General features: G+C 31.9%; 1 protein-coding gene across 1 annotated transcript in view; it reads left to right on the top strand.

The window, feature by feature from the left end:
• Positions 1–13,274, top strand: part of JhI-21 (Juvenile hormone Inducible-21) — a 44,830-nt gene extending 31,556 nt beyond the window's left edge. Inside the window, exons 4-8 of the mRNA XM_074130589.1 lie at positions 6,628–6,751; positions 8,659–8,859; positions 10,890–11,124; positions 11,403–11,495; positions 12,934–13,274. Of these exons, the coding sequence (XP_073986690.1) occupies positions 6,628–6,751; positions 8,659–8,859; positions 10,890–11,124; positions 11,403–11,495; positions 12,934–13,004 (724 nt within the window). The 3' untranslated portion in view covers positions 13,005–13,274. The remainder of the gene's footprint in view (positions 1–6,627; positions 6,752–8,658; positions 8,860–10,889; positions 11,125–11,402; positions 11,496–12,933) is intronic.
• Positions 13,275–14,060: the final 786 nt, after the last annotated feature.

The raw sequence follows: 14,060 nt of genomic DNA, 5'->3' as shown, positions 1-14,060 counted from the left end.
GATTTTTTAGAAGCTAGTCTAATCTGCGAAATAATTCTGATTTGAGGAATTGAATTCAGGTTAAGTTTCTTGGCCACCCAATAAACTAATATTTCTGTAGAACAAATTAAAAGTTGAATTTATAGCAAAATCTATATCTTTGCTCAACAAGTGGTTGCTGAATGCGCTAATACAGTCTTTTTTATATTTTATAATGATATTACAAACAGAATTTACATCTATTTTTTTCTTTATTAATTTTTTAAGTATGTAGTACATTATTGAAGAAGAAGTAAAAAGTAAAGTAACACTTCTGAAGTAATACTTGCACTCACAAATGAGAAATTTTCGTGAGGAGATAGGTAATAATCTGACGTGAAAATTACAACCAGATTAGAGTAGTAAATTACAAAGAGATAACACAATTTCACAGAGATTTACAATAATATCAAATCTAAGCGGTACTATACATTTAATGTGTGTAATATACTATACGAGGGTCGTTTGAAAAGTCAGTGCAAAAATAAAAACTACTTAATTTTTTGGGGTAAACCTTTTTTATTTTTCAATATAGTCTCCTTTTAGGCTTATACACTTCGTCCAACGCTGCTCTAGTTTGTTGATCCCTTCCGAATAATAGGATTTGCCCAAGTCTGAAAAATAGCCATTCATTTCTGCAATCGCCAGCCATTTCTTCATATTGGGGAACAAATAGTAGTCCGAGGGAGCCAAGTCTGGAGAATAGGGGGGATGTATACACACTGTGTATAATGTCTGTGAGACGTTTACATTGTAGCATCATAAATTTAATTAAATTGACAATAAAATATGATTACTTGCATTATGCTGTTCAGGTTTTAAATTACTTTGAATTCAGACGGATTCCTATAGGTACTTGTTACGAAATTTACAATGAAACTATATTTACATTTTTTTCAGTAGGGATATGGGAATATTCTGCAAAATTTGCTGTAATGTTAAAAATTTATATAAGTTTATTGAGATAGATTCTTTCTGAAATTTTGTTGGAAATATTTATCCATTAAAGATAAAGATTTTATTTCTTATTATTATTTCCACTGAAGTGATTTATTTTTCACGTGTTCAAGTGTGACAATTTTTTACCTGCATTGTTTGTACTTCACATATTGTACATGGAGTGCTGTGCAAATGAAACAGAAGTTTATTATTCATAAAAAATATATACATCTTGAATTATGCGTCAGCCGGAGATTGATGTAAAATTAATGAAAATATATTATTTTTGATTAGTTAAATGTTGATGGGCAAGATAAATGAATGAAATATAATATTACTTAATACTTGTATAAAATAAGTAAGTAAGTAATCTCCTATTTTTTCAGACGGGGCTTAACGTCCAACTACCAATTAGGTGTCGTGGACGGAGGCGGAAGCTCATACTTTACTATAAATAATTTTTTGTAATAAATAAAAAGTAGTCATACGTGGGATACGAACTGGGGATCTCCCACTCACAAAGCCACGTTCTTAACCACTAGTCCAACACCCGCCCCTACTTGTAAAAAAAGAATAGTTTTCTGTAACAAAAAATAAAAACATGAGAGTGCGAAAAAGTGAGAAAAAAGAATGGAGAGAGAAGGAAACTGTTGCAGTCAGTAAAATAAATGAATGAAAAGTATATTTGAGAGAAAAAAAAAATACAATAATATGTTCACAACTACATACAAATTTAATTACTAAGGAAGAGATTAGCTATACGGTTAGTGTATTGGATTCCCACGCGGAGATCCCGGGTTCGAATTCAGCTGCTGGCCCTTAGATTTTCTCTTCCTAAGAGCTTCTCACACCTCACTGTCCGATGATGGACAGTGTTGTTTGTAACGAGAGAATACTGTCAAGAAGCCGGCAGTGCACTGAAAAAGCTCCGGGCGCCAATAACCTTAGATGTTGACGAGCCCTTAAATCATAAAAAAAAAAAAAAAAATACAATAATAATAAAAAAATATGAGAAATACACGATAATTAGGGATATAGGAGTATACATATCTATTATTCCTCGGGAATTCCGTATCTATATTGCCAGGCTGGACGAGCAAAGTTTACCAAAGGATCTGTGGAGTTCAGAAGAGCACAAAGAAAGGATTCTGATACTGAAAGAACTCTAAGGAGACATACTCTCTGCTTGGCCAAAATAGGGCAGACAGCCAGAGGAAATGTGTCATGTCCCTCTCTAACCCTGAGATTACAAAACTGACTAAATTCTCTCTTCTTACTTGGTCTGAATCCATGGGCTGAAATTTAAAAATAACAGCTCTGCTTTCAGTTTAACCAGCGTAATTCAATCGATCTTAAAGCAAAGTATGATGATTCAAGCAAAAACGGGAAAATTTAAGAGCTAATATCTCAAATTATTTATAAAAACAAAAAATTGTGATTAAAATACATTAATTGTGTGCAACATTTGCATCATTAGTTGGTTGTTTACGAACGTTGTTTGGGTTCAATTTCTATTCATCGTGGAAAAGTAAAAAAGTCGAGAAATGATGAATGAAATATTTAAAATAACTGAATGACATGACATATTATTAGGAAGGTACTCGTTAAAAATTTTGTTGTAGAAGTCGATAGATAATGATGTACCGTGAAAGGAGAAAAAAAAGATTTCACGAACTGAGGATTCCTAATGGGAGACGTGCTTAGAGTAACATTGGACCAATGAAGTGGTTCCACTTACTATACTACACTGAAATTCACTCCAGTTAAGTAACTAATTAAACAGATGATTGATACTTAACTTAGTTTTATTGAAAATTTACTCAATTAAATCGTGTTAGTAAATACAAATATCTAAAAATAAATAAATTACAATTTTATTGTTTTAAGGCATTTATTATTGATTAGAACCAAGAAATCTTGGAAACTTAAAAGTCTTCCCGTATTGAATGACATCTAGCGTCATTCAAGCGGAAGGGTAATGTTCTTTAGGGGCAACGTTCTTTATACACTATCTCTCAACAATAACCTCTTCACAAAGTATAGGACTTCGTAAAGCTATTTCTATTCATAAAATTCATTCCATATAATTCAAATTTATTTTATTTTATTTTCTTGAAACTTGCACCTACTTAATACAGCTTTGATTTCAAAGTAAAATATTAGAGTATTGGTGGATTAGAGGAGTCACCCCGTAGTGGTACCCCCATTAACGTATGTAAATATTTTTAAATCTTGAATAAATTCAAGTTACCTGAAATGATGTTGGAATGAAAACGATCGAATAAACACATTTAAAGATCTTTTGTGGAAAAATATGACAGGGATACCGATATGTCGCTTGATAGCCGATGAAGGGGATTTTGAGGTCATTATCATTAATATTAGGCCAGTATCAGGACAAATATTTACAAACAAAGGTCCAATCCTTTGTTCTGTCGTTGAGGCAGGTTAGTATCTATATTCTCTGACTGACTACCTCAGATTTTTCAAGTATAGGCCACCATTCCTCTTCAGTAGACAAACTAAAATCCTCTCTACTTTTCACAAAAGTTGTATAAAGAAAGATATTTATAAGTTCTTTGTTGACTTCGTTAATCGGCCTGACATCCTTCTGAAGGACAGCCGTCTGTAGCATTTCTTTCTCAGTTTGCCTCTTCTTGGCATACATACCTCGACGGACTGGGATGAATTTCAACTTCCGACTGCTTCTGAAAAAAAAGAAGTTTTAAATTGATTGAAAAAAGATTTAATTCGACCGGAAAATGCTTGATTAAAAAAAAATCAATCATACTGCATAATACAACCGTTAATTGTGTAATAATAGTATTCAGAATTACTAATGTTGAATGCATTATTAGAATTGCAAAAAAACAAAAAAGTATTAGCCTTATGAATATGAAATCTCGCAAACCAGGAAGAAAATATTTATTTTCTTAATGTTATTTTAATTTTTTTTAAAAAGGTGTTAATTTTATGTACTAGTTTCCATAAAAAGAATAATCTGATCATTCAAAGTCTTTATTAATACCGTTCTCAAGGATTTCTGCCAACTTTTTATCTTTGCTAAAAGCAAGTTGGCTTCAGTAGTTACATAAAAGTTTAGGCCACCATTCCTCTTCAGTAGACCAACTAAAATCCTCTCTACTTTTCACAAAAGTTGTATAAAGAAAGACTGAGGAGAGGGGTAGTTAAAAGACTTAATGAAAATCCGAAAAAATTTACTGACTTATATAATATATATCTAAAAAGGAATATCTTACCTTCCTTTTAGAAGAAGTGTACATTAATTATACCTAGTTTAAATTAAACCGTAGAAACATATTCGAGATCATCTCAAAAATAAATAAAAAAAAACTTGGGTAAGTTGATTCTTATGGCTGAGGGTGAGGGTTCCTGATTACTAAGTTGGAGTCTAGACGCTAATGGGATCGAATCGAAATATGAAGTTTCAACTTCCTGAATTTTTTTTTTATTTTTGAGACATTTTGTAGACACACACTGAGTCCATTTTATAAAAACCACTTTTTCAGACTCAGGGGACTTTAAAACGGGTAATTCCGGTAAAAAAAACCTGTTTCAAAAAACTGGAAATATTGCAATGCTTTGTTTACCAGTAAGGAATGTAATGTGCAGAATGATTATGTGGGAGTCAATTTCTCTTCGTCAAACCGATGAACCTATATTTGAAGGTGGGTAGAAATCCGAAACCGGTCAGAAACATATGGTTAACTTCGGCGTTTAAAAAAAAGTATTCTTATTAAGGGTGCATAAGGCATGAAACCTAGGACATGATTAGGCTCCATTTTTACCCGAAAGTTAACTATAATTCTAATTCAACTCATATTCAATCTATATACTAGTTACCTTCACATTTACCTGTCTCGTTACAATTCCTTTTTCAAATAGCATTGTGAACTTTCCCCCCTGAATTACCTCCTCTGTAGACCTTCAATCTCCATTACCCAAAGCACAGGCAAGGTTATACAACTTTGCTGTTATGCACATTCTTCAATTCTACTTTGTTGACATTATGACTTCCGAATTACCTTGAGGTTAAAAAAAAAATAATAATGGCGAGCCGCTGGTGCCTGTCCGGTAATCGATATGCCTTAGATCCTTCCTGTACCAATTAGAAAGTGACTAATTCGAGATAAAAGCTAATATGTTTACTCATATACGATTGCAAGGGTCGCATCTGTGGGCCAAATTTTGGTTACGCCACGGGGTCGATGACAACAAATGAATTGTAAGATTACAATTTTATTGTATTTCTATTAGAAGATGTTCAACTCACTGAGCACTTTTGTTATATAACTAGCAATTGTTTCCAGGAGAGTAAGAATTGGAGCAGAAGTGAAATGAAAAAGTATTCCATTTGAACTATTCTTAAGAATAGCAGTCTCTAGAGGCGGCAAATAATGGATCTCTTTCTTCCTTGTTGATCTTTTAGAGTGCTCTTTATTCTTCGGCAAGGCGGACGTTTGAATAATGCAACATAAAACTCTCTACACTTCCTTCTAAATAGAAACCCTACTTACATTAAACATTAGGTTTTGTTTTATCATTTTTGGTTAGGTAGTTAATGGTCTCTGTAGTACTTGCAAAACTTTGATTTATTTTATCGAATTTCACTTCCTTAATTAATGTTAATTCTATGTATTGCGTATGGGTCATGAAATAGTTCAACTCTTAACTCTAAATTTATTAAGTTCCTCTAAATACTAAAAACGTTTAAGTTCTTTTAAGTGTTTGTGTCATTGTTTACGTTTGTGGTGCAAAATAACTGAAACATTGTAGCAAACTTTCCTGTATGGAGAGTCTGGCCATTTTGAGAAATAGAGTCGAGTAGTAGTTATTAGTAGTCAACAAGTAAGCAAAAAAGGTGTGATTATTTACACGCAGATTTTAACGTGTTTACAAGGCACGAGTAAAATAATTATTAGTTTGCGAGAGAGAGCAATGTGATCAAGAGAAGATGATAAACATCTCATTTTATACTCATGGCTTATTCATTTAGTAGTGTCGGTATCAAGTTGGGATTTTTTAGTTAACTTAAATTAATCTTGTGAAAAATAGATCTTTTAATGCATTTTATTCGCAGTTACTTTCACGAATGAATTTCACTAGATTGATTTAATGAAGTTTCTTCGGTTTTTACTGCTGTAGCAAATCATCTCCATACCGATTTGAAGAGATATAGCCACCTCTTGAGATTCCTGAGTGGTTAAATGCTAATTAGGCTAAAACCCAAGTTACTCCTATAAGTTTACAACAGTTTATTGATCATTGCCACTTCCTGATTAAAAATTTCTAATAATTTTAATAAAAAACGTTTCAGATCATAAAAATATCTATGAAGTATTTGACTTGGGCTGAGAGAGGCTGAATTGATGCATTATGAATTCACTAAATATACGGTTGGATCAGATATTAATATATAATTTACTTTACCCTATAACACGCTTACTTTCTTTAATTTAGATAAATTTCAATCTACCTTCAGACATCAGGTCATCAAGTTTATGTAATAATTTTCTTTAACTTAGGAAGGGTTCTTCACGTAATTCTCGTTGGTTGGATGGTTAGTTCGGTAGAGAGAATTAAATAAGTGCGACAAAACAAATTTCTAAGTTAGTTTACTAATATATTTTTTCTTTTTTTTTTTTTAAGGAACCTGCCGAAGGCCATATGGATTGCTATGCCTACTGTAACTTTGGTATATGTTATGGCCAATCTTGCCTATTTTGCGGTTATAACTTCGGACGAAATGACAGCGTCGCCTGCAGTGGCAGTTGTGAGTACCTAAATTTTAAACATTTATTAAAAATATTCTATTCCAACGAATGATGCCTGAAAATAAGGACATCTCTCTAGGCTTCCCTTTTCTTAGTTACAATTTCTAGTTTGCTTCACTACTGCAAGGCAAAAAAAAAACCTTTGTTCCAAATATCTTTGTTGTTCAAGAGATTATACAAAATGAGTAATAAAGAACAATACTGTTTTTATTGTGCCTAGATATATGCTATGTATCACACTATTAGATAGGTTTGTTCCAAAATGCAGCTTTCAGATGGATAGTGATTGATTACCTTAAAGCACATGCGATATCCATCACTAGTTTGAAAAAAAAGTTTTATAAAATGATGATGATGAAGGTTCTTCTTTGAAATAATCTTAGCCAAATATTTTCCCAACTCAGAGTTGCTAAGTTAAAAGAGAGAATATTTGTCGCAAGTGAGAAAAAATAAAGATTTTAATTACACTATCAATACTACTGAATTTGATTTGCGGCAATCATCATTTAGAGCCCCGATTAGGATCAGAGAAGGGTAACATACAGATAAAAGTGTGAGATATCTGTTACAGAATATGTGAAAAGCGTAAGCATCTCATTAAAAATTCATATTTTGCTTTTTTATACTTTTTTTTAGCCAAATCTGAGTGAATTCTGTGGTTTCAAGGAGAGCGTTTTTTATCATGAACTAATGAACGGTCAGAGGGCAAATGGGGCCTAACGTGATATCGGCCCACAGATTTTCTTTCAGTTACTGTATTTTAGCGAGTACATATCATGCTATGCAGTGGGTTTTACACTGTTATTTCAATTGCTCAGTTCAGTCATTAATCCCTATTCTTTAACACGTTGACTGCCAGACGCATTTTCGATGGTTTGCCCAAGGCGCCGACGTGATCTTTTCATTATGTGATGCATATTATGCTGAAATATTATTTGCAGCAGATAAAATGACTGCTTGAAGCAATTTTTGTGGTGAGGGTCACCGGTGGCCCCCACGGCGCGGTAGGTAATTCTTACGATTGTCCTTTACTTATCAGTATCCATATTTACTATAGTTACGTACTTTTATTATTCGCTGCGTCGCCGGTCACCGGTGACCCCCATGGCAGTCAACGAGTTAAGTTATAAGCAACCCACTTAACATGAGAAGTATTTAGCTGTTCAGATGCAATTTCTTCCAAAGTCAATGCAATGACAAAGGTGAGTTTAAGATCTTTATTACCACTGATAATTCATTCCAATCCCCTCCTGTCTGTGAAAATTTCAAAATTTTAGAAGTGAGACTGAGAATATCCTTAAAAGAGGGGATATTCTACTTCACTATATTTGTTCAGTTATCCCTGTAGTAAGAAATTGCTTATTTATAAAAAAAAAAAAAAATTGAATTAGCAATACAATTAAAACAAAAATCCGGTGTGTACTTCACTTTTTCTTACTACAGTTAAATTTACTGAAACTTACAATATTTACTAAAAACAGCAAAAATCGCCTAAAACTACAAAAATGTATTCAATAAATGGTATTTCAGTCAATTTTTTGCAAATTTAGATTTTTGATTTATTAGGCGAAAAGTTCATATATTACCTGAAAGCCCATCGCCCAAAAATACCCTCAATCGAATTAAGGGTTTCACGGGGCACCCAAACCAGGTATTCACATCTTATAGGAGAAATTCCACTGAAACACACCCTCTCTTACCTAGTACGATTAGAGAACTTAAAAATATTATTTCTCAAGAACTTCCCTAAGGTATTTTACTGCGTACAAGAATACATTCTGCTATATTTCTTCTTACCAGTACAATTATTTATTATATTTTTTATATTTATGTGGCGACATGTTTTATGTTTTTTTAAGAATATTTTTAATATTTTATATTTTCTTATAAATGTTTCCTTTTCTAGACATTTGGTGAAAAAATGTTCGGCCCTTTGGCTTGGAGCGTACCAGTTTTTGTCGCGCTATCTACGTTTGGTGGTGTCAATGGAGTACTGTTTACTTCTGCCAGGTTGTTCATGACTGGTGCACAAGAGGGACATCTTCCTCAACTGTTTTCTTTTATACACATGACTAAATGTACTCCTATACCATCACTTCTATTTACTGTTAGTAAATATTATTTTTTGAACTTTACAATTATTTATTATATTTTTTTTGCATTATTATTAAAATTCATTATATTTTCCTAAAATGAATATATTTGTTTTGTTTTTAACTAAACTGAATGGTACTAGGCATTATTCAATGTAGTTAGTTATGTAAAAATATGGGCGGCCTAGTTATACGAATATTTTCTTATTTCTTGAAATTCTGAAAAGAACTTAGCAGCTATGTCTTATGACAAAGAAGGTAAGAATTCTTCCTAGAAGATAGCCCTTCTCAAATCAAGAAGTCCCTTCAACCACATATAGGTGAAGTAACAGGAACGCTAATTCCTCGAGTGGATAATAACTTCCATTTACGTTGATTTCTGTACTTACTAAACCACAATTAAGGGAGCACATAATATACTCTCCCTCAGTACTCCCAACATTCATAACAAAATCCGAAAAATAACATCTTGGATAAAAATGGATGTTTTCTTATCAATAAACAAAACCGTCCTCAAAGCCTTGAACAAAGAACAACACAGACACAGATCTGAGAAATAGACAGAGAAATCTAATTAACTTCTAATTATAAGTATATGAACGAGAAACCCCATTATAACTAAAGAGACAATACGCAATACCATAAATTATAAGAATAAAGAAGCAATTTAAAAAAATCCAAAAGAAAACAACCGAAATCGGAATAAACTCCAAACTAATGGCAAATCGCACAGTTATACATAAAAACAAAGGGCACAATCAGTGCTATGAATACCATAATAAGCATTATGGTAATTAATTATTAGTATAGATACAGTCGAACCTCTCAGTAACGGTCACTGGCGGGGCAAAGCAAAGAGGCCGCTGTTTGGAGGTGGTCGTTAGAAGGAGGTAGGCAAGTTTCATAATGAAAAAATATGGGTTTTTCTTCCTAACATCTGTTTAAAATTTTTTTATTATTAATAGATTTAAAAACATGCATAACTGCATTATTTAGCTATATGATATGCATCAAATTTTTCTTAATTATCCAAAAACTTTATCAAAAAACTACATTTTATTGACTTATTTAATAATTTTTAAAACAATTTTGTTAATAATCATCACATTTATTTATAACAATAATAATTTATGGTAAAATTATCATCATACTAAAAATTAATATTTTATTTAAAACATTTCTCTGATAATTATCATCAAAAAATCATAAATACAATTAGCAGTATAAATTTACATTGCATTTTTATCCACAATTAACTTTTTTTATTACTTTATGAACGGTAAATTTTTGCTAAACTTAATGGACAGACACACTTTTACTATATCACTCCTCAACATTGTAAAAATAATCACTAATTTTGTTTTGCAAGCCGTTTAGTTTTTTCAACTTCCATCTCGGTCCTTCAAAATATTGGTAATCTACACATTTATTTTCTCTTCTAGATTCAACTACTTTCGTTTGGGAGACATATTGGAAAAAATAATATTGTTCGTCCAAAGTAATATTGACAAATGATTAAAATGGTACAAGATGTATGAGCTTATATAGGAAACTTTTGAAAAAACCAGTAAATAAAAACTTGAGAGGGGATAATTATTTTTATAACCGCGTCAAACGAACTTTTAATAATAAGGTGGTCGTTGGTGGGAGGTGAAACATATAATCCGTTCCGCAAAATCAATGTCCGCGGTCGCTATGTAGAGTGTCCATTAGACGGAGGTTCTTTTAAATAGAAAGTGTATAGGGATAAAACGGGGAAATCCAAAAACTGTCCGTAAATGGAGGTGGTCGCTAGTGAGAGTGTCCTTTATGGGAGGCTCGACTGTATATCTAACATTTCACTCTAAACTTCAATAAATATAGCATTAGTACAGAGAATTATAAAGTGTTTTAATATAAGGTGCATATGTATGTTTGAAATGTATAAATTGATGTATTTTGTTAATGTTAACATTATTATCTAATGTATGCTTTTAATAACCTGTAGATGATCTCATTATTTTGTGTATATATTTATATAATTATTATTATTTATTTTTTGTAGGGCTTTGCCTCAGTTATAATGGTTTGTTGGAGTGATGTGTTCACATTAATAAACTATTTCAGTCAAGTTTTATGGCTTTCTGTTGGTGCCTGTATTGCTGGTCTCCTTTACTTAAGAAAGACAAAACCCAATTTGCCAAGACCAATTAAAGTTAATCTTGCGCTTCCAGTTATATTCTTAATTTGCTGTTTTTTGTTGGTAACTTTACCTATACTACAGGAACCAATGAATACAGGTAATTTTAAATTTTGAAGAAAAATTTAAATTCTATTAAATATTTAGTTAAGTGGCTCAAAAATGTCAAAATAGTTGCGTTAAAAGCAGAAAATTTATTAAAACTCTATTGTAAGAAGTGAGAAACTTAAATAATATGCTCAAAAAGTCAACCAAACAACTGTGAAAAATTTTGAAAACTAATTTGTAAATTTGTTTGTACATAATTTATAAAAGTCTATTTAAATGAAGTATTGAAATGAATGACAACTTTAAATAATAATCGAATTTTTATTATAGTGATCAGTTTTCTTATAATTGCATCTGGTATACCAGTTTATTACTTGTTTGTAAAAAGAAGGGAACAACCAAAATATGTTGGGAGCATCCTAGGTAAGTCATAATTTCTTTTTATAAGAGTTCTCCACAACTCGTGGTTCCCTTCAGGCATCGCCAGTAAATGCCAAATGCCTTCTTCCAAGCGACGCGATCCTCTGCCTGTTCCTCTGTCAGACCGTATCCTGCCATCATCTTCTTCACCTGGTCCCTCCACCCACTTTTGGGTCTTCCTCTCTTCTTCCGGCCATCCACCTCGCTGTCCATCACCATCTTAGGCAATCTCTCTGGACCCATCCTCCTTACATGTCCATACCATGTGAGTGCCTTAGTCTCTCTAAGTCATAAATTACATTCTTATTTATTTCGACCAACTATACAAAGAGTCTCATAATATGTTACCTAAATTTGACAAATCAATTATTTAAAAATCAATTTTAATTATTTTGTTTATGTTAGCCCTGCGCGTTTAACCAACTGTTTAATTCTGTGGAGTTCTTTAGAAGCCTTAGGAGAGCACGTATTGCCTGCCGGGACACAATTTCTTGAGAAAAAAGTGAAGTTTAGGTTTGTGGAGCTATAAGAGCGTCTTTTATTTCGAGTTAGTTTCTGACATTCGATTACAGCTAAACATCTGAAAGACTGCATGTAGCAAGAAAATTAGGATTGCCAGCAAGTTCCGTAGAAAATACAACATATATTAGAAATTGATCTGAGCGCACACATTTTCAATAGTACTACCTCGAATGCAGATCTGTGAACTAAACTTTGCAGTAATAAGAGAGGAGATTAGCTCAGTAAATTTCCCACAAGATTTCCACGCGAAAGTCCCGGGTTCGAATCCAGCTAATGGCCCTGAGATTTTTTGTTCTAGAAGCTTTTAACAGTGATGGATAGTGTTGTCTTTAAATGAGAGAACTCTATAGAGGCTGGCCGTGCAACGCGTATGTAATAACATTTAGATTATCCAACAATAAATTAAAGGTAATTTGGGTAGTTGAATTTCAAGGAAACTAAAATACTCTGAAAATTTAAAACCCTGTATCAGTTTTTAATGATCGGAAATCATCGAAATTATGGCTAATTGTAGATTGATTACACCTAACTCTACAATTGAATATCGTCGAACGAATTTTGAAAGCATTTTAAGCTTTGGGCTGTCTGATGAGTTTGAAAGTGTATTTCCTCTATTCCCACCTTGACTAGGTGTTATAATCATTAGCCAGAAATGGAAGAAGTAAAATAAGTATAAAAGGAGACTAAAAGCTTCAAACTAATGAGAGAAGACCAGTTAGCGAAAGAAAAATAAGACTTTTATCTGTATAGTCGTCCTGGATTATTCACGTGCTTACTCCTAATGACTTTCTGACGACAAGTACTTTGCAAAGTTATATAGTTTTTTTTTTTTTTTTTAAAGCAAATTGACAGAATAAGAAACATTTTAAAATAAAAATCACTATTAAATGATTTTAGCTCCTTTTCATTTTTGTTACAGATGGTTTTACAATTTTGGTGCAACAGTTACTGTTGGTTATGCCACCAGAAAACGGACTATCTTTACAATGAATTTTGAAGTATTTCCACTTACTTATCTTCTTTTGATACATGTAACATTCCAACCTAAAAGACAAAAAGATCTGTTTTATGAAAAAATAAAAAAAAAATAAAATTTTATAATTAATGAAGGGAAAATTCTATATTTTCCCCTTGTTTCTGTGCGAGTTGGTGTACATTCTTGTATTTATTTTGCTTAATTAAAAAAGACTTGTAATTGCATTGTTTTTGTTTATAAATTTTTGTTTATTTTTTTTACAGGATTAAAATTATTTGTTTTTACTTTGGTGTTCAATATTTATTTTATGTAAGACCCTTATTTCAACAATTAATCTGTTATAAAGTGAGCATCCTTCAAGAGGTTGAATTTATAATAATTATAACGATCGTAATTATTACGATTCAAAAGTTTACTACTTAATTTAATTATCAACCGTGCGAGCGAGTGAGAGAGAAAGTAAAGTGTAGTTCCTTATTCTAAACTCCTAACAAACTTATCTATTGCCCAGTAGTGCAGATCGAATCAATAACCATTAAAGTTTTTGAATTGTTTCCATAAATGGTAAACTGAAAGAACAGAAGCATCTTTGACTGCTAAAATCTCAAAAATTACTTAATTTCCAATGATTTTATTAGTAGGAGGCTGGCACGGCACACAAAACTTCTTTATTATCCAGCTTGGAAAATCCAATCATCTGCATAGAAAAAAATTGTACGCATCACTTTCTACTAAATAAAGCAAGTAAAAAATTGTGTAAGAGAATCTTATTAAAAACGATTTTTTTTTATTAAAGAATAATATTGCAGGACATCAAAATGTAGTTATGTTAGTCCCAGATACACATTTTTTCCTGCACTGCTGACACATTTGTTTACTAAATTGACTTCTCTGGCTTTTAAGATATTCAGTCGCCCTTCTTAATATCATGGGGATGACTTTATAGCTTTATAATTAAGGTTTTGTACTACCAGATTTTCAATAGTTTGTATTGTTTAGAATTTTTTTTTTTTTAAGAAAAATAACTTTCTAAAGTTTTCTATAGTTGCTCACAGATTTTGAAATAATTA

The sequence above is a fragment of the Rhodnius prolixus genome, unplaced genomic scaffold (assembly GCF_049639745.1).
Source record: "Rhodnius prolixus isolate KJV_2025 unplaced genomic scaffold, Rpr scaffold_4, whole genome shotgun sequence".
In the NCBI taxonomy this organism is placed as follows: Eukaryota; Metazoa; Arthropoda; class Insecta; order Hemiptera; family Reduviidae; genus Rhodnius; species Rhodnius prolixus.
Note: the sequence above shows the minus strand (reverse complement) of the source record. Positions and strands in the feature narration are given on the sequence as shown.